We start from the raw sequence: 20,054 nt of genomic DNA on the forward strand, positions 1-20,054 counted from the left end.
GTTAAAAACATACAAACAGGTAGTCTGTATTCATACCACTGCTACTGGTATTCTAAAAGACATGCTCTGTACTGAATGTGTTAAAAGAATGAACAGTCCCTTCAATTGATCACTAACATCCCTGTCGTATGCCATTTCTTAATCACTATCTGAGAAGAGTGTACCGGACATGAAGATCTGCACTATAATTTCACAGATGAAGTCACTATGGTCCAAAGTGATGTGATGTGACTTGTAGTCAGTCAGCCAGGACTATAAGATAAAAAGATAAAATTTTTCAAAGGACAACACTGGGCAAACCTTTGTCCTGAGTCCTTGGCATCTCCTTTAAACATAGGTTTTATGTATTCAACATAACCACTTTCTTTACCTTCTTTACAAAGCCCATTTAATATTCAAAATTGATACTATATGCTAGACCCTGAGGATCCATGGCATGCATTATTTTGTTTAAAAAAACAAAAAGCAGCCCTAGCTGGTGTGGCTCAGTGGGTTGAGCGCTGGCCTGTGAGCCTAAAGTCCACTGGTTCGATTCCTGGTCAGGGCACATGCCTGGTTGTGGGCCAGGTCCCCCGATGGTGGAATGTGGGGAGGCCAAACAGTATTTCCCTCTCTCTTTCTCTCTCCCTTCTCCTCTTTCTAAAAATGAATAAATGAAATCTTAAAAAACAAAAGCAAACAACCTAATCTGTGAGCCTAATTCAACCTAAGTGTCTGCACACTAATATGGTCTTGTTATCCTCCTCCTGCACACAATTAGTTTCTAAAAACTAATGGCATTAGCTACCATTTATTGAGCATTCTTTATTGGGCACTGAGAGAGTGAACTCTGCATAAAATGCTGTACTGTGTTCAAGTGTGTCCCCTGTGAAAGTCTTTCTCTGAAGCCACTCGGCTGTGGAAACCGCCACAGCAGCCCTAGGAAACTAATACAGAGTTTGGTACTAAGAATGGGGTGCTACTATAACAAATATCTAAAAATGTAGAAAAGGCCCAGACTGCCCTGGAGAGATGTTTGGCAGAAACATGGGTATTAAAGGCAATTCTGGTGAGGGCTCAGACAGAAACATGATCAAGAAAGTTTCTACCGTTGTGGAGAATACATACATCATCATAAATAATGTTGGTAGAAACATGAATGAATGCTAAAATTCCCAAGTAAGATCTCAGAAGAAAATGAGAACATGTTAAAGGAAATGGGAGGAAAGGCGATCCTTGTTATAAACTGCCAGAAACTTTGCTGAAATGTGTTATGCTGGCTTTATTAGCAGAACTTGTACAGGATGAACTTGGATATTCAACTGAGATTTCCAAGATTTTGGAAAAAGTGTTACAAATGTGGCCTGGTTTCTTTCTCCTATTTACTTATAGTAAATTAAGAGAAGAGTTTGAAGAGAAAAGTGTTTACTGGGGGTGGGGGGAGAACCCTGCACTTGAAGATGCGAACAAGTCTTAGATTATTCGGACCGAGTGCTGAGGAAGCAGAGCCTACGTGTTTGACCGGAAATCCCCCTGACATGGATGAAAGACCAACAGTATTTCTGAGAATTCCCTATCAGCAGCAGCACTGCCATCCTGAACTGAAAGGGACAGCGATGAGACAAGATAAAGAATGACTCTGAGGGCAGAGTCAACACAGAGGCCAGAAGATCTGGCCACAGGTGACTGTTCTCAAGCCCTGAAACTAAATGGAATTTGCCCCGCTGGGTTTTCAGACTTGCTCGGGACCAGTAAGCCCTTTATTGCTTCCACTGTCTCCTTTTCGGAATGGGAACGTCTATCCTATGCCTGTCCCACTACTGAATTTTGGAAGCAGATGACTTATTTTCTAGGTTTCATAGATCCACAGGTACAGAGAAATTTGGACCCAGGCCAAACCACATCCAGAGTCTCACCTGATTTAGATGAGATTTGAGACTCTTGAGTTGATGCTAGAATAGGCTGACCCTTGGGGATGCTCAGATGAGGGAGTAAGTGTATTTTGCATATGGGCCAAAATGTAAATTTGGGGGGACCAGAGGGAAATGGTACTGGGTTGAACTGTGTCTTCACAAGAGATATGTGTAAATCTTAATTCTTAGTACCTGTGAATTTGGCTTTATTTGGAAACAGGGTCTTTGCAGGTGTAATCAAGTTAAAGTAAGGTCATACTGGGTTAGGCTGGGCTCTTGCCTGAAGACTGATGTCCTTGTAAGAGGAGGAAAATGAGGACAGAGACACACAGGAAGAACCTCAGGTACTAGTGGAGGCACACTGGAGGGGGGTCATCTACAAGCCAAGGAACGCCAAGGACTGCCAGCAACCACCAGAGGCTGGGAAGAGGCAAGGGGGAATCGTCCTCCACAGCCTTCAAAGGGAAAAGGGCCCTGGCAAATACCTGGGTAAGACTTCTAGCCCTCAGAACCGTGAGACAGTAAATCTGCTTGTTTTAAACCACCTAGCTGTAAGTCCTTTGTTAAAGCAGCACTGGAAAACGAATACGTATGTCTATTCCCTTAACAATCCCATGTGACAAAAAGATTTCCACTTTACTTATGCCCCAACAGACTTAGAGAAACTAAAATACTTCATTCAAGCATGCAGAGCTAACAATTAGGTTAAGGGCTTTTTCTTCTTACTATTTTCTTTTTACCTTATGTCTAAGGGCTTATTTATTTATTTTTTTTACTTAAGCTACTTAAAGCTTTCAGTTATACTCTACCACGAAGAACATTTTTAATGACATATGATATTTTTAAAATCTGGGATATGGCCCTGGCTGGTGTAGTTCAGTGGATTGATTGCAGGCTGCGAACCAAAGGTCACCAGTTCGATTCCCAGTATGGGACATGCAAGAGGCAACCACACATTAATATTTCTCTCCCTCTCTTTCTCCTTTTCTTCCTCCTCTCTAAAAATGAAATAAATCTTAAAAAAAAAATCTGGGATATGCTTGAGCTTTCATGGGGAGTGAACCACATTAAATAGTTCTAATTATTATTAACTACATATGTGCTATATAGACACAAAAGTTTTATTAGGGAAAGAATGAGGCTTCAATGAGTTTAAAAACCAAAGTGATTTTAGTTAAAATTATAATTTTCCAAATGATTTTAATGGAAGACTAATATAAAAAGCAAAAAGCATAAACACGTCAAATGTGCTACCTAGAATTTGTTCATTTCATGACAATATGTAAGCAAACAACATTAGATGCAAACTACAACCAAAGTTTCCATTTCTATTGCTTGTTAAGTAATCTTACCTTTTAGCTTCTAGTGCCTAAACTTTTTAAAAATATAAAGGGAAGGGGAGACCATCTGTACAGAAGATATTTAATACTCTTCCCTCATTCATCAAAGAGCATTTAAATAGACTGAATTTTTAACATATGAACTATAGTCTTCAGACTAGTACAGTATCATTTCTATGACCATACCAATTTCTATTATTCATCAAAAAATACTAGTTTTTGTATGGCTTAAAAAATTGCCAGGATCTTTTATCTTTAGTGAAAAGTAACTACTTCTGTGATTGTTGAACATGAGGACAACTTTAAACACTAACCCCCAAAAGAACAAGCAGGGGGCTGAACTTTATGGGCCGTCTAGTACGAACAAATGAGCAGAAGTACTTCCCTGCACATATCAACCCATCCTCTCAGGTTTGACCTGAGTTCCTTTCTTTGGTTACTACTTTCGGTGACAGTGAATAAGTCAGGCTGATATCTGCATTTCCTTTTGAATTTTCCTGTTGAGATTTCACAGCCAGTAGCCTTTCCTGATTGGGGTGAAGGAAAATTGCAGGGCTAGAATTTTCCTCTAAAATGATGACTACTACGGATTTCTGCAGTTATAAGATTTGCTTAATAAATTATGAACACTGGGGAGAATAATTTTGACCCTAGGCAAACATTATAGGCACATTCATTTTCTCTCTTGACGGGTTTGCTATGATAGTGGGCAGAGGGCCGAGTTGGGAAGGTAATGTGAAAGAAGCATTTAGCCAGAAAAACATACTCCGTCCCCAAATCCCAAAACAAATCATGCACGTGCAAAAACAGAAACTCCACAAGTGGCTGTCATAAAACTTTTCAAAGTGTAGTATTCTAAAGAGCATGACCTTAACGCAGTGATCAAGAACATGCCGACTGGGGACCGTCAAATAATGCTTCAATGTAGAAATCTATGTGGGGCGTCAACCAATTTTTTAAACAAGAACATAGGCATCATCATCATAATCGAATCATCAATAAAATACAAAGAAAAAACACTCAAATTCACTTATACAAACACGTGTTGAGATCTAAATACTCTTACAGCTGTGAAGAAAGGTCTGGGCTTTCATTGCTTTTTAATCTTTTTTCTTTTCTTTCCCAAACTCACTTATTTCACCAACACTTAATAGGCTAAATCTATTTTGCCACAATTTTATTAAATGTTCACAAAAATTCTAAATGTAGGAAACAGGAAAAGATTCTTTATATATCCAGATAACTGTTATATAAAAATAAAACATTCTTTGAGGTGTAGAGTTGATATCACCGAATAAGCCAGACAGGCCAGGCCTCATAATGTTTACTCCTTACTAGCTTCATGACTATAAAAGCAAGGTAGTTAATTTCTTTGAGAATGAAAACTGTGTGTGTGTGTGTGTGTGTGTGCGCGCGCACGCGTGTATTATAAAAGAGGAGTGAAAAGTTCATTTCTCCCATTTGGATGTTCAACTGCTTCAGTCCAACTTGCTTTATAGTACGTTTTGATATCCGGCAAAGTTATTAATTTCTCTGTGTCCTTCAAGACTGTCTTACCAGAATTACTGGGGGTGAGGGGTATTACTTTGTAAATTATGACTGTCTAACTGCTATCTTGTACACCTGAAACTAATATAATATTGAATGTCAACTGTAATTGAAAAATAAGATTGGAGCCCTGGCTGGCGTAGCTCAGTGGATTGAGCGCGGGCTGGGAACCAAAGTGTCCCAGGTTCGATTCCCAGCCAGGGTACATTCCTGGGTTGCAGGCCATAACCCCCAGCAACTGCACATTGATGTGTGTGTGTGTGTGTGTGTGTGTGTGTCTCCCCCTCCCTCCCCTCCCTAAAAATAAATAAAATCTTAAAAAAAAAAAAAAAGAAAAAAGAAAAATAAGATTGGCCTATACTTGGCTATTTTCCCATTTACACTGTTTAAATCAGGTTGTCAATTTCTTTAAAAAGCCTTAAAAAATTCTTAAGATTGTGCTAAATCTATACATCAACTAGAAGCAAGTGGGTACCTTTATAATACTTAGTCTTTCAACCCACAAACATGGTTATGTCCTTCACTTTTTGTCTCCTTTAAGTTGTCAGTGTTTTATAGTGTAAAGACCTTGCCCATTCTCCACTGGACTTATTCCTGGGTACATTCTCACATTATGTTGAGAATATTAACATATAAGCTACAAAGCAATTTTAATGTCATCCCATGAAACACATGCTGCTTTCACTTTTAAAGGTTATTTGGCGAAGGCTGCAGACATCTCATAAAGCACATCTGCTTATATTTTAAGAGCTACTATTCAGTTCTAATTCTACATTTACTTAATGTATACAGTATATAAACACAGTGCAATAATGTAAATTCTAGGTGCATCACTAGTAGATCAAATATTTTCTAGTGATTATCTTAAGTGAATTAACTGGTGAAAACACTGTCATTAGAGCAACCAAATCACAGATGTTATTAAAGGATACTGAGTAAAATGTAAGGAAATGTAATAAAAATGAATCATTGTGACCCCAAATTGGAACTAAGATCAATAAATTTGTGTACAGAAAAAAATAAATTCCTTTATACAAGTAATAATTTTAGAACAACTTCACAACATGTGTCACTCATCAACAAATAAACTACTTTTAGACGCACCAAAGGACTGAAGCTGTGCTTAAATTTACACCAATGTAAGAACCTGTAAACAATATTTTGCTGAGGGCTGGATATGCTGTCCTGTAGCCAGTCCCTGGGTCACCTGCCAGATTAAACATTCTTATTTCATGAAGTCGATAACATATTTGAACTAGACGAGAACTTTTCTATAAATCTGAATAGTAACCAAAATGAGAAAGGTATCTAGAAGTCTAATAATCTTATACACAACCTAAAAAAACATAACCCACTCTACTGTGAGATAAAGTTTCTGAGAGGCTGATAAGAACATTGTCATTTATACACTTTGTGAAGTTGCTCAGTTCATTATAGAACAGCATAACAGAAAAAGCAAGAGCAAGAGCAGTCAGAACTGTGTTCTAGACTCAGTTCTGTTGTTTACTGCCTCTTGGGCTCATTATGACCTATAATTTTCTCATCTTCGATGGGCATATCACTCAGCTGGTCTATGTTAACAAACAGGATGAAATGAAATAATGAACATGAAGGTGCTTTACAAAACTATCAAATGCTACTCAGTTACAGGAAACTTACTACTTAACTGAAAACAGTACTTCCAATGAAAGCTTAAAGAAACCAGTTTTCTGCTTTAAGGACCATATATAAAACTCAGAAAAACTGGACACAGCCTTGCAACCAATTCAACCACACTTGTTTCCTTGTTTCCTTCCTTCCTTCCTTTTCTTAAACATTTTATTTTAGAGAAGCAGCTGGCTCTATCTGCCAAAGGTTGGCAATTTTAACACATGCAACTACTACTTAACAGAAAATAATGATCTTAAAAGTTAATCCTGCCTACACTTAATATAAAATTTGTTGTGATTAGGAGAGAAGATAGGTTACACAATTTTCTAATCCACATCAAGCTAAAGTACTATTTGATTACTAAATTCATGAGGTTAATGAATCTTCAGAACCAACAGCCATCTTTCAATAATAAATTTCACTAAATACAAAGCTTGAGTTATACTCTTTAGTGTCCTTAAGAAATAAACAAGCCAGTTCAAAAATTAAAAAGGTACAAGGGAAAAATCTGTTAGTTTGCCATGCCCTAAATTAGATAAAAATACAGAATACTGGTTTATTCCCCCAAAGTTCTATATCAATCTAATTACTACAAGCACAAAGATCACAGTAAATAAGAAACCGCTAACATAATTGGAAATATTTAATGTTCTATCACAGGGAGTGAAGTATCTTAAGATACTGATTTCTATCAGAGAGAATGATTAAAGAAACAACTGCAGGTAGAAATTTCCCCCATCTCTACACATCAAAACAGTATGAGAAAATAATTCACTCACTAGTTAACACAACCTGATGCCCAGAATTTGACACTACTCTTGCATTTCAAGATAAAAATCATTAACCTTAAAGTTCTCTTTCCTTGTTATTTCTATACTTGTTTCTTTGAGACCTTCCAGTAATTTAAATGTTGCTTTTACTCAAGTCAACATGAGAGCCAATCTGAAGGAGCTCCAAATGGCCAAAAATGGTAAAATTTCAGGATTAAAAAAAGGCATAAAATTGATGTCTCAGACTGCAGTGAACTGAAACATATCAACTATCGTAACATCCATCAATTTACAAGTGCAATGATGATTAAAAAAAAAAAACACGAACCAAGAACAGAACCACAATAATTTACAACAATGATTTGTAGTCATAATATCAGAACTGTCAGAGGATTTGTTTGGGTGGAGGTCGGACAGCCAAGAAGTTGAGGTGGACCCGTACATCCGGACTGGTAGGGGATGACGAGCCGAGCGGGCGCGGGGCTGGCGCGGGTCGCAGGCGCACGTAGGTCGGGGGAAATTTGGCGCAAAATCGGCGCGACAGCAATCCGGGGCACGAGAGCGCAGCGGTGCAGCGGTGATCCCTGAGTACGCAAGCAGCGGCTGGGGGAATCAGTGGGGCGGCGATTGTGGACCAGGGCAGAGCCCAGAAGCCCAGGGAAGTGTCTGACTCCAGGAGAACGGAAGGGTCACCACTGATCCCTCCTGTCCCCGCTCCCGCCCCTGCCCCCACATATAACGTCACAATCTAGCGACTGAGGCGCCCAGCCCCGGTGAACACCTAAGGCTCCGCCCCCCACCATAACAAGAGCGACCAGACCGGAGAAAAAATAAATAAATAAGTAAAATAATAGGAGAGACAGGGAAAGACATAAGATATGTTTCCAGCAGAACAGATCAGTCCCCCAGGACTCATCCTTTTGAGTGACCAAGAAATAGCCAATCTATCAGATGCACAGTTCAAAACACTGGTGATCAGGAAGCTCATGGAACTGGTTGATTTTGGATCCAAATTACATGAAAAAATGCAGATTACCATAAAAGGGATACAGGAAGACACACGGAGGAGAGCCAATTGTGAAAGGAAGGAATCTGAGTCTCAAAACAACACAGTGGACCAGAAGGAAGATAGAATCAACCAAGCAGGAGAGCATGATGAAATAAGAATTCAAAAAATCGAAGAAAAGCTTAAGACCATCGAGGACACCTTTAAACGTTCCAACATCCGAATTATAGGGGTACCAGAAGGGGAGGACCAACAAGTGGAAAAGTTATTTGAACAAATAATAAAGGAGAACTTCCCCAAACTGGCAAAGGGAACAGTCTTCCAAGAAATCCAAGGAGCGCAGAGAGCCCCAAAGAAGTTGGACCCAAGAAGAAACACACCAAGGCACATCATAATTACATTAGCCAAGGTAAAAACGAAGGAGAGAATCCTAGAAGCAGCAAGAGATAAGGGGACAGTAACCTACAAAGGAGTTCCCATCAGACTGTCAGCTGATTTCTCCAAAGAGACCTTACAGGCAAGAAGGGGCTGGAATGAAATATTCCAAGTCATGAAAGACAAGGACCTACGTCCCAGATTGCTCTATCCAGCAAAGCTCTCATTTAGAATGGAAGAGAAGATAAAGTGCTTTTCAGATAAGGTCAAATTAAAGGAGTTCATCATCACCAAGCCCTTACTTTATGAAATGCTAAAGGGACTTATCTAAGAAAAGAAGACAAAGAAAAGACATGTATAGTAAAAGGACAGCAAACTCACAATTAACAACCACACCTAAAGCAAAACCAAAAGAAACTAAGTAAACAACTAGAATAGGAACAGAACCACAGAAATGGAGGGAACATCGGGGGGCTAGCAGTAGGGGTGGGAGGAGGAGAGAGGGGGAAAAGGTATAGAGAATAAGTAGCATAGAATGTAGGTTGAAAATAGATAGGGGGAGGGCAAGAATAGTACGGGAAATGTAGAAGCTAAAGAACTCATAAGTATGACACATGGACATGGACTAAAGGGGGGGAACGTGGGTGGGAGAGGGGGCACAGCGTGGAGGGGAGTGAAAGGGGAAATGGGACAACGGTAATAGCATAATCAATAAAATATATTAAAAAAAAAAACACGAGTCACCTTTAGAAGTTGCTAGGATACCAACTCATTCTCAAAGTTAGAAAAAAAAGTCAGCATTATCCTGATTCATATGTGAACTCTGTATTTCAAGGTAATCCCACAATTGATGAGGAAAAGTTCCTTTTTATAGAAAAGTTCCAGCTAACAAATGCAGAAGAAATGACATTAGTACGAATATCACCATTTCATAACTGCCGAGAAATACTCAGGCAATGATCAGACTGGCCACCTCACAACGCAGATGCCAGACACGTTGCGTCCTGATGTGGCACAACAGGAAGAACACAGGACCACCTCTTGCCCAAAGCGACAAACCAAACAACAAACAATCAGACCAGGCCTCTAGCTTTACTTCCATTTTGTAGAAAATACAGAGAAACATGCTAATATAGAGGAACATAATAAACACTACCATGGGGAAGCAACAAGCAAAGTTGAGAATATGGGAAAGTCAACAGGACAAAGTTTCACCAACAAATACATGGAAAGGAAAAAAACCCAAAGGAGAAATGGCTCCCTATTAAAAGACATGTCAAACTAATGCAATATGTAAACCTCATCTGGACTCCGATTCAAACAATACAACGGAAAAAAAGGCATTTAAGTAAATAATGACATTTAATAAATGCAAGTAATGAGAAATTATTAATTTAAAAGGGTCTGAACAGCCCTGGTTGGTGTGGTTCAGTGGACTGAGTTCCAGCCTGTGGACTGAAAGGCTGCTGCTGGTTTGGGTCCCCGGCTGGGGGTGTACGAGAGGCAACCACTGATGACTCTCTCACACGTGGTCGTTTCTCTGCCTCTCCTTCTCCCTCCTATCTCCTCTCTCTAAAAATAAGTAAAAATCTTTAAAAAATGGTTAAAGTGGTAAAAAACTTTTAAAGGTATGAATAATAATATTGTTAGAAAAGAGTCTCAGAAATTTTATACAATAGAAAAATAAAATTTTTTCATGTTCCTGATTTCAGTATACTAAAAAAAGTAACAAGATTGAAAATCCTAACAAATTTTAGTTTACAAAAAATGAACAATCAAAACATATCACGGCCTGGCTGGGTGGTTCAGGTGGTTGGAGCATTGTCCCATGCACCCAAAGGTTGCAGGTTCAATCCCTGGTCGGGATGCCTAAAGGAGGCAACCAATAGATGTTTTTTTTTCCTTTCCCTTCCTCGCTCCCTAAATCAATAAACATATCCTCAGATGAGGATTAAAAAAAAAAAACACCTATCAAATGAAATACTTGTACTTTAATTAAAAGGTGGTTACTAAGTCATACTACTAAAAATTCTGATGTTAATCAAATAACAATTATTTTTAATGTGAAATTTCTATTTTGGAAAGCCAGAAGCACCTAATGTCATTAGTTTTTTCTGTGAATTAAATAACTAGCACAAAGGGGAGCTGATAAAAAAAAAGTTAACTAATATGTTTTAATCCAAAACTTTATGAATGTAGACATTAAGGCCTATCATTAACTATAATGAATATATGTCTTAAAATCTCACAAGACAATAACTTAGAACTAATTCCAACCAATTCTAATGACACTGAGAACTTATGTTCATCTCATGATACCATACTCTTAATGTGTGAACTCAGTAAAATTATTTGAATATGCAAATTCATTTCCATAGGTATTTTATAAATCATCTGCCTTGATAACTTGATTCATAAAGAAATCCGCTTCAAGGATATACAATTTGAAGTATGTTTCAGACCAGACAGCATGTAAGTCTTGCATCATGATTTAATCACAGGAAAGCCAAGGATTATTTCCACCAACAGCAAATTTATGAAATTTACTAAGTTATTTTCAACCTGGAAGAGTTTATTCCTTGTTAACAATATTGCCTGTCATGCTAGAACTAAAAAAAATTTGGAGATTATAAAAGAAAATAATCTGCAGATAATTTTAATCAGAGGTACATCGAAGTATCAAGATTTCAAGATGAAGCTAAACTAAGGAGCTGAACCATGGGTACCAAGTATCAGGATAATGTAGAATTGCTGGCCCAATTTAGGATTGTTTCTCATAACTGACTAGAATTTCTTTCTGAGGCATCTACAGTGGCTAGATTCTTTACCATCTAAAGACAAAAATCTAGACTAATGTTTAATCACAGAGACATCTAAAAAATCAGTTACAACCCAGTTTCTAAGCAGTCTGTGTCTACAGTCTATGCAGAACGATGAAGGTTATTTATATAGGCTCTAAAGCACAACATATGCAGTGTAACAGTCAACAGGAATCTGACCTGAAACTTACCTATGAAAAAAATGACAGGACATGACAAATATAATCTTCATGGATAAAACAAAATTATTATGAAAGGCCTATACTTAGGATTTTTTATGTTCCAAATTTGTGTGTATATTTCAAATTTTCAAAGGCATGTCTTATATAAAGGTTGTGGAAGTAGGTCTGAACATAAACAAACAATAGAAATCAGGAACTGAGCAGCTCCTGTGACTATGATAAACAAAGGAAGGTGTCAGACTAAAAACTGTGCATTTACACAGAGAGTGCTGCAAAGCAGATCAGAGGACACCACCTGAGTAAATTCATTGTGTGTGTGTGTGTGTGTATGTATTTATGTATTTTCACTATCCCCAAAAGAGCAAAAGCCCAGAATTTGGGGTAAAGGACCAGTGTTTAAATAAGGAATCTGGCCCACTTTGCAATGACATAATTCTAAAAGATGATTACTACAAAAGATACTTTCGTTACAGGAACACTTACTGTGTTACACAGTATTGTGTTAATGAGCTTCAGGAAAAAATAGCTATATGCTTGTGTGTGGGGGGGGGGGGTCATCAAACATATCTGCTTACAATGATAACATTACTTTTAAATCAGAAGCTGATTTAAATCTTTCCAAGACCTTGAAAATCAGCAATAGAATTTCCCACTTTCAGTTGAGGTAACTAGGATTACAAAAATCCAAAATCTAATTTTAATGAAATACTTTTTAGAGAAGATAAGGATTCGTACAAAGCCCCTGATACCCAAAAACCCTTCAAAATAAATATACTGTTAACTCCATGAATAAATACTTCCCAGAGAGGGAAAAATGTAAACCATTAATTCAGTAATCTTAGGATAGGGGCAATTTTAATATATAGATATAAACAAAAGTTCTAAATGTTCCAACATCAAGGATACAACAAGCCTAAACCATTTTTTGTTTAAGTTAACAACATATTTTAAAAATATAAGAAATATATGGACCACACCCTTAAGATTCTTTAATTCACAAACATTATAATTTCTTAAACCCTGATATAATCCTTTGGTAAAATGGCCAGGCATTCAAAGGCCAAAGCAAAAACCATTTTACTAAATAAACTATTTAAAGTGAGAACTATGTGACTAATGTTTTTATTTTGGTGTGCAAATCTTTTGATAGTGAAAATTCTCTTTCACTATCATGTATAAATAGTTGACTTTTCAGATGATCTAAAACACACAGAAATCAAAAAAGCACAGACAAGAAAAAACACACCACTGTATTTCATAAAAGAAACAAGATACAATAGGGGTCTTTACCTTACTGTACATTAGACCCTCACTTCAGATTTTCATGACAAAAGAACTTTTTCAAAAGGCTAATATCTAAAAGCAAAAGCAATTTGGCATGTTTTATCCAACATTCAATATTTCACATATATTATAAACACACACAAACACACTTACATGTATACATACAAATAAAAAGGGTTTTGGGTTTTTTTTTTTTACCTAAATGCAAACTGGATGAGGATCCATGTGATGAAAGTGATGGCGGTGGCGTAAGTGAATGTCCTGGAGTTTGGCTTGGCAGAGGCATGCCTATTGGACTTGGAGAGGAGGAAAATCCCAGACTATTGTAAAATGGTTGCCCTATGGGTGCTAGGCTGCTACTAGATCTTTTGTACAAGTCAGAGCTAGTAGATAGAGACTCTCTCCTTGTGGCACTACTACTTGCAGAACTGCCAACTGAAGAAGAAATAAAAAAAACCCTAATTACATACAGTGTTAACTGAATAAAACCTATCCCCAACTCTTGCTGGGAAATAACAGAAGTGATCACAATAATTATTTTTAGAAACATTATGGAGAAGATAATTACTGTGATAACTATATATACTAACTTGTTAATCATAAAAGGGTATAAATGCACCCCAATAAAGTAACCAAATACTTAACATAGCAGTCATTATGTTCATTATTTCACACATATTTACCACTGACACATGATTACTGTGCTTTAATACCCTGGTATGATTTCTAAACCCTGGAATTTTCAGTTGTCTGCTTTATGATATGCTAGAGAGTAAATTTCATTAAGGTTAAATTTTGGTAGTGTTCTAATCTCTGGAGCCAGTTCTTAAGAATTCAACTCAATGCCAAGAAAAGATTATATTCACAAATAGGATATTAATATACTTCCTTCACCATTCACATTTAATTTGGCTTCTATGCTGTGCCCAAACCATAGTACTTTAAGTCCATATTGGCCCGAATATGAGTCAGTTGTAAAATGCAGATGGCAGCTTATTCCTCAGTACTTTTTACACTACCCATTCTCCTTTTCCTTCAAACAACTGAATTACAAAATACATATGAAAAAACTAAACTTTCTTTTAGAAAATACTCTCATTACTGTTAGCATACCAAAAATGTACTTCCACTTACCCCTCAGAATCGTCCGCTCCTACAATTTTATTACAGGCTTGGTTGGCCCCTTACTCCGATAAAGACTGACCAGCCTCCTCCCCCACAGACAACGCATACTGTGCTGTGCATACTGTGCTCCCGTGTATGATGTGCACCCACATTTTTGGCTGAAACTTTCAGGGGGAAAAATCTTCTGTTTTATTTCAATTACTTATTTATTTATATTTAGAAACAAACCGATTATTGTATTCCAGGGTATTAGTTTGCATACAGATATCATTACTGCTTTCTAGAGTTACGCTTTTAATGTGTAAGCATAAATACAGGAACTGAGAACATTCATATAGACACAGAATTAGCAGCATTCATGTATGTGTATCCTTATTTTTCCCTAAAAAATCTGGACAAAAAAGTATGCATTATACATGGCAAAATATGGTAATTATTTTATACTACATCCCTTATTGTCTTACATACCAATTCTTTTCACTTAATTCCAAATTTGACTATTAGCCTTCTAGTCCTTTTCTCCTTTTTTTGCTCCACAAAATCATAGAGAATCACATTCCCATGCAGCTACGCATGCAATGCTCAGAAACGATCCACGACTCGGCTGTTAACATACATCTAGATGATCAAATTCTTTACCAAGGGTTTCAAGGGGCTGTCCAAAACACCTAACTCTTGTGTCACTTATTACTTACATTTTCAAGTATGCTTTCTTATTTCTAAGCACCACCCTTTTAAAACCAAATGACTTTTTAATCTAAGGGAAACTCATACTGCTTTTCTTAACCTGTCAAGTTTTTTAAGGACACGCTCTATATTCGGACCAATATGGTAATTTGTTTCAAGAGAATTTTAAAGTTTCTATTCAAACTTGGTTTTCTAACCTCAAGTCAATTGTAAGTAAGGGTAGAGATTAAAGAGAAAAATTAAGCAGAGCACATGATGGGAAGACCAAGTTAGGCTTACAATATAGGTAAGAAACTTTAAATTACACTGGTTCTTGCCAAATTCAAAATTCTACAAAGGAAAAACACAAGGCTCCCACTGCTATATTAGGCAAAATATTAAAACAGTATTCAACCTTTTATATCTGCCAGTGGAGTTTCTGAAAGACTGATAATGTGTTTTATTGAAAATTTCACATCTTAAGGTAGCATTTTACTAGGGAAATACTAGCAAACTGTATGCATTTTAATAGCAAAAAACAAGCATAACAACTAATGTAAATAGTTCATGAATTGGTTTTGGCAAAATTGTCAATGTATACTACATTAACTATGCTAATTTAAAAGGACACTGTCAAAGTGATTATTGTAAGACATGGCTACATTTTAAAGTCCTATTTATCTCAGAAACAATTTAACTGACAAAGACAACAGCTCTCTAATGAGAGCAGTAGTACTATTATTCCCCTGGCAAATAATCAAATAAACCATGGCTTTGACATATGTGATTATTATTTTCCTCCAAAAAGGAAAAGCCAAACCAAACATTTAAAAGTAATTCAGGAATAGCTTTAAACATAAACAAACAGGCTCTGTGAGTTTTACTATATGCCTAAATTATCTGCAACAACAGTATGACTATGAAATATGAAACAAAGACTATCTAAAATATCTTAAGCTAGACAGACAATGAAGTCACTCATCTATCAATTGTGTATAAAATGTTAAATTACAAACTTTGAATTGTAACAGCACTTTCTAAGGGTATCAAAAGGATGATTTAATCACTGTATTGCAATGGTTAAGCTTCCTAGCCAACTATTCTTATAAATGAGGGTATTTAGCACTGTTAAGCATTAATAATTTCAACATACAGGAAAGAGAATGACTACGTACACGTTACTGTGTATGTAAATATGCACGTAACCGCAATATACTTTAGTTTTCATATAGGCAAGGAACTGCCATAATGTGAAATGGCAATGGTAGGTTTGTTCTAAGAGTACATATTAGAACACTTGAATGAATTCTCACAAAATGCCCAAGAGGAGGGAGGAGTACTAAGACCATTTACTGGCATTTGGGGTGGCAATCACTAATACCCTCTGAAGCAAGATGAAACAGAGGTACCCCAGACTGAAAATCAGAACTGAATAAACAATGCTTATAAAAGAGGCATGATGAAGATACGTTTTTGGGAAGGAGGCATCTACAGGGGACATTTGTAGGGAACAGAATGTTCATGCCAACCAATTCTTGAATGCAGGAGAAAAGCTCTTCAAAACTAAGAGACAAATGAGAATTTGGAAGAATTGGGTAAGGGGACCTACAAATCTATACCATACCATCAATAACGTATTTTATTAGAAAAGGGTACATGAGGTTTATCAAAGCTCTTCTCTATTTTCCCTGGATTATTTAGAATCTATAATCTACAGTTTAGGAACTAGTTATTGCCGCAAAGTTGTTTTTTTTTAAGTTAGATGTTCTTTGATTTTCTTCAGCATATTTAGGATTATTTGGGGGAAATGCTTGTCAATTGTGTTAGAAACAACAACAACAACAACAAAAAAAAAACACCACCACCCCCCCCAAAACAAGAAACAAACAAAAAAACCCCTATCTTATGAGAGTGCTTGAACTGGAGATAAAAGTAAACTCCAAAAGGAATGGGGAAAAAGTAGGAAAATGACAACAGTGAATGGCCTTCATGTTCACTAGATTTTAACCTAAGAAGTGGTTGTGCTCACTCTTTAGGTAGTTTTGTTAGGCAAGTATGATAATTCCCTGCTGAATTTCATTGTAACAAAAAAAGCATTTTGCATCTGAAAGTTTATAGCTGTTCAAGACCACTTCTCTTATAAATATCAAAAATTTAGAATACACTTCCTTAGAAAACTCGTAAGCATATTAATAATGACGGACACATGTTAGTTTTGCCATTTTCCACACACCAGAAAAGACTATTACTCAATGTGGTGGAAGAACAGGTGAGAAGCATTACTGGAGATTTTGGAAGTGAGAGGCCCAAACACGCAGCCCTGCCCCTCATGAAGGAAAAACCGCCGACTGCGCCACAGAAGGAGGGCAAGCCCTTCCCCTGCTGCTCCCTGGGCATCCCGGACACCTGCCCATTTCCTGTAGTTCTTCCTTAGTGACAACGTTAGTTTGTGGGGGTGAACTATTTATTTTATGAAGCTATTTAACACTGGGATTTGTCAAGTATTATATATAAAAGTAGGACACAGGGAAAGCACCATTTTAAAATAAGTTGTTAATGATAAAAGCTAAATTATTTAATCTAAAAAAAGAGAAGCATAGTGGTAGTTTCTTAGGGGTTTCTGTTTAGAATATTTCATTATATTTTTATGTATTATACAAAATAAAGAAAATCATAAGAACTGGTAGCATTTCATGAGAATAAATCTGGTAAGCACACAAAGAGTTATTATTTTAAAACACCAGAAATTTAAGATGGCAAAAGTATTTACTTCCTCAAACATTATGTACAGAATAAGGAAGAGCTGGTAATTAGCATAAAATATACTGCTCCAAACAAACCTTATTGAAACAACAATGACAATAATATAATTCTTATAGTCAGGGGAAAAGTGTAGTATACTTGAGAAAAGGATAGGCTGCTTGAAATGAGTTCAACATTCATAGAGGTTTGCAAGAAGTAGTTTTTCTTCTATAAAACCCAATAAACCAGCATTTTAATCCTGCCCTTTCTTACACTACAAGCTATTATTACTGCTTACTTTAATATTAAAAATATACATATACCTCACATCCACTTAAGAGTACACTACTCTTAAAAAGAAGCTTACCTGATGAACCAAATCCACTGAGGGCTGAGCCTAGAGCAGCACCCAAAGAGCTACTGCTTCCAAAGCCAAGTGATGTACTTCCAGGTTGGCCGGGTCCATGCGAAAATAAAGAACTGCTCTGGGAGCTATTAGTCAAAGAAGTGCTCCCGTAAAACGAATTAGACTGTAGATTAGTGCTTGGCTGCTGCTGCTGCTGCTGCTGCTGCTGCTGTGGTGGCTGAGTGCCAATTGGCCGAAACAGACCATTTGTGCTGCCCGAAAGACTATTTGCAGTTCCTCCAGCTGCCGCCGCCGCCGCTGCAAAACAAATTTCAGATACTTCTTAAAACTACCCAGAAAAAGGATTGTTTTTAAAATATCTCAAAAAGCACCAGAAAAATAATATCCCTGAAAACAACAGTTATACTTACCAGCTTGTGCTGCTGCTGAACTAATTAAAACGGGTGTTGGAGCCATTAATCGAACTGGAGCTCCAAGGCCAGTTCTTGCTCCAGGGCCAACCACTAAGGCACCAGTCTGATCATAATAGGCAGTTGGAGCTAGTACTTGATAGCCTAGATAATATAAAAATAAATGTTTACTAATGGAAACACTTTTTGTAGAAAACATGCACATTTATTTATCCCTGCATTTGTGTTTTTACCAACCAGAAAACACAGCATTGTATACTATTACTATAAAACCCTTAGTTACCATATGAAAAGCAAACACATTTGAGAAGATATTATTAAATATATAAAAACATTAGAGCATAGCTAAATTTTATCAAAGATGCCTTTCACATATGGACTGCAAAATAAGGTATTTTTCTTGGTATAGAAATTACAGGCTATTTAGTGCTGATAAAAATATCCCTATTCAGTCAGTTTTGAGAGGAGGATGGATAAAAAAACTAAGGGAAGGGAGGCAGAACACTATAAAGGAATATTTATTGTACAATGTTAGTTAAGTTCTAAACCAAGTGCCTCATTATCAGTATTCCCTTAGATTTTCCTTTGTATGCATCCCTTTAAAAACTTAAATCATGACATAAACAGGCACTTTAAAATCATACGGTAACAATCTATTTGTAAAAGTTCTCAAGTTAGAATTTAAATAAAAATCATGCAAGCATTAGTATTTTTGGTATTTTTTTAAAGGTTTATTTATTAGAGAGAGGAGAAGGGAGGACAAAGAGGGAGAGAAACATGGATCAGTTGCTTCTCACAGGTTCCGAACCAGGGACGTGGCCTGCAACCCAGACATGTGCCGACTGGGAATCACACGGGAAACCCTCCGGTTTGCGGGCCGGTGTACGATCCACTGAGCCACACTGGCCAGGGTGGGCATTAATTTTTTCATAACCCTGAACACAAGGCAGGTGATAATGTGCATTATTCTGAGCTAGAGGAGAGTGATGTTTACCTCTTAGCAGCCTTTCTCAGTGGGGATTCCTCATCTGAACCACGGAACAGAAAATGACTATTTTGCCAATTTTCCCAAGGATGATACATAACCAGTACCACTGTAGATGCATGGGGCAGAAGTTAACTACATGTAGTGGAATCTTCAAGTCAACTGGGCTTAGTTGTCTCCCAGAACTCAGAGAAAGGCTGCCTACGTAGTAACAACAACTCAGGCTCCAGACTGACAACACTTGAGAAAAGGTACTGCCAACCTCTGATACTTTCAAATTTAAAACTAAAACCATTCATTAAGATTTTCATATGCAAACGTCTGTAATTATAGTAACTGTTTTACAATTATAGTTATAATCATTATAATAAATACAAATTAAGAACACCAAATGAAGAGGTACATAGGTCAAACTAGGAGGGAATGCAGAGTGTCCAAGGCCTTTTCTCAAGGAATGAACTCCTTATAGAGTGATAAATTTGAGATTATTTGACAGCCAAATGGAGAGGTCAAATAGGAAATACAACTCTCAAGTGTATGAGAGAGGTGTAGGCTGGAGTTATAAACCTGGATGTGTCAACATAAAGGTAATATTTAAAGCTCTAAGACAGGATGAAATCACCAAGAAAATAAAAAAGGGGTCTATATATTGAGGGCACTTTGCATTAAGACGATGGAGACAGGAGGAACCAGGGAAGAGACTTGGAAAGAATAAGCAGTAAGAAAAAAATTTCAACAGTGTGGTCAAATAAAAAAGAATTTCAAGGAAGAATGAGTGATCACCAAAATCAAATGCTGCTAAAAGCCATTAAGAGTTGAAAACTGAGCAATGGAGTTACCAACCTGGAAGTCATTTCGGTAAGAGACAGAAGCCAAACGGTCAAGTTTAGTAA

General features: G+C 37.0%; 1 protein-coding gene and 1 long non-coding RNA gene across 12 annotated transcripts in view; one reads left to right on the top strand and one right to left on the bottom strand.

The window, feature by feature from the left end:
* Window positions 1–20,054, bottom strand: part of PUM2 (pumilio RNA binding family member 2) — a 90,473-nt gene that overhangs the window by 15,851 nt on the left and 54,568 nt on the right. For 8 of the 11 annotated variants that reach the window (XM_028516255.2, XM_036027690.1, XM_036027686.1 and 5 more), the window contains 3 exons: window positions 18,177–18,320; window positions 17,767–18,063; window positions 13,065–13,301 (listed from right to left, as the gene is read on the bottom strand). In XM_028516255.2, the coding sequence (XP_028372056.1) occupies window positions 13,065–13,301; window positions 17,767–18,063; window positions 18,177–18,320 (678 nt within the window). The remainder of the gene's footprint in view (window positions 1–13,064; window positions 13,302–17,766; window positions 18,064–18,176; window positions 18,321–20,054) is intronic. The other 3 variants (XM_028516257.2, XM_028516256.2, XM_028516258.2) reach the window with 1 other exon arrangement.
* LOC118501028 lies at window positions 13,326–19,675 on the top strand. Its single transcript, XR_004903594.1, has 3 exons — window positions 13,326–13,339; window positions 16,172–16,174; window positions 19,495–19,675. It is a non-coding gene; the product is annotated as an uncharacterized LOC118501028 (long non-coding RNA).

The sequence above is a fragment of the Phyllostomus discolor genome, chromosome 6 (genome assembly GCF_004126475.2).
Source record: "Phyllostomus discolor isolate MPI-MPIP mPhyDis1 chromosome 6, mPhyDis1.pri.v3, whole genome shotgun sequence".
NCBI lineage: Eukaryota > Metazoa > Chordata > Mammalia > Chiroptera > Phyllostomidae > Phyllostomus > Phyllostomus discolor.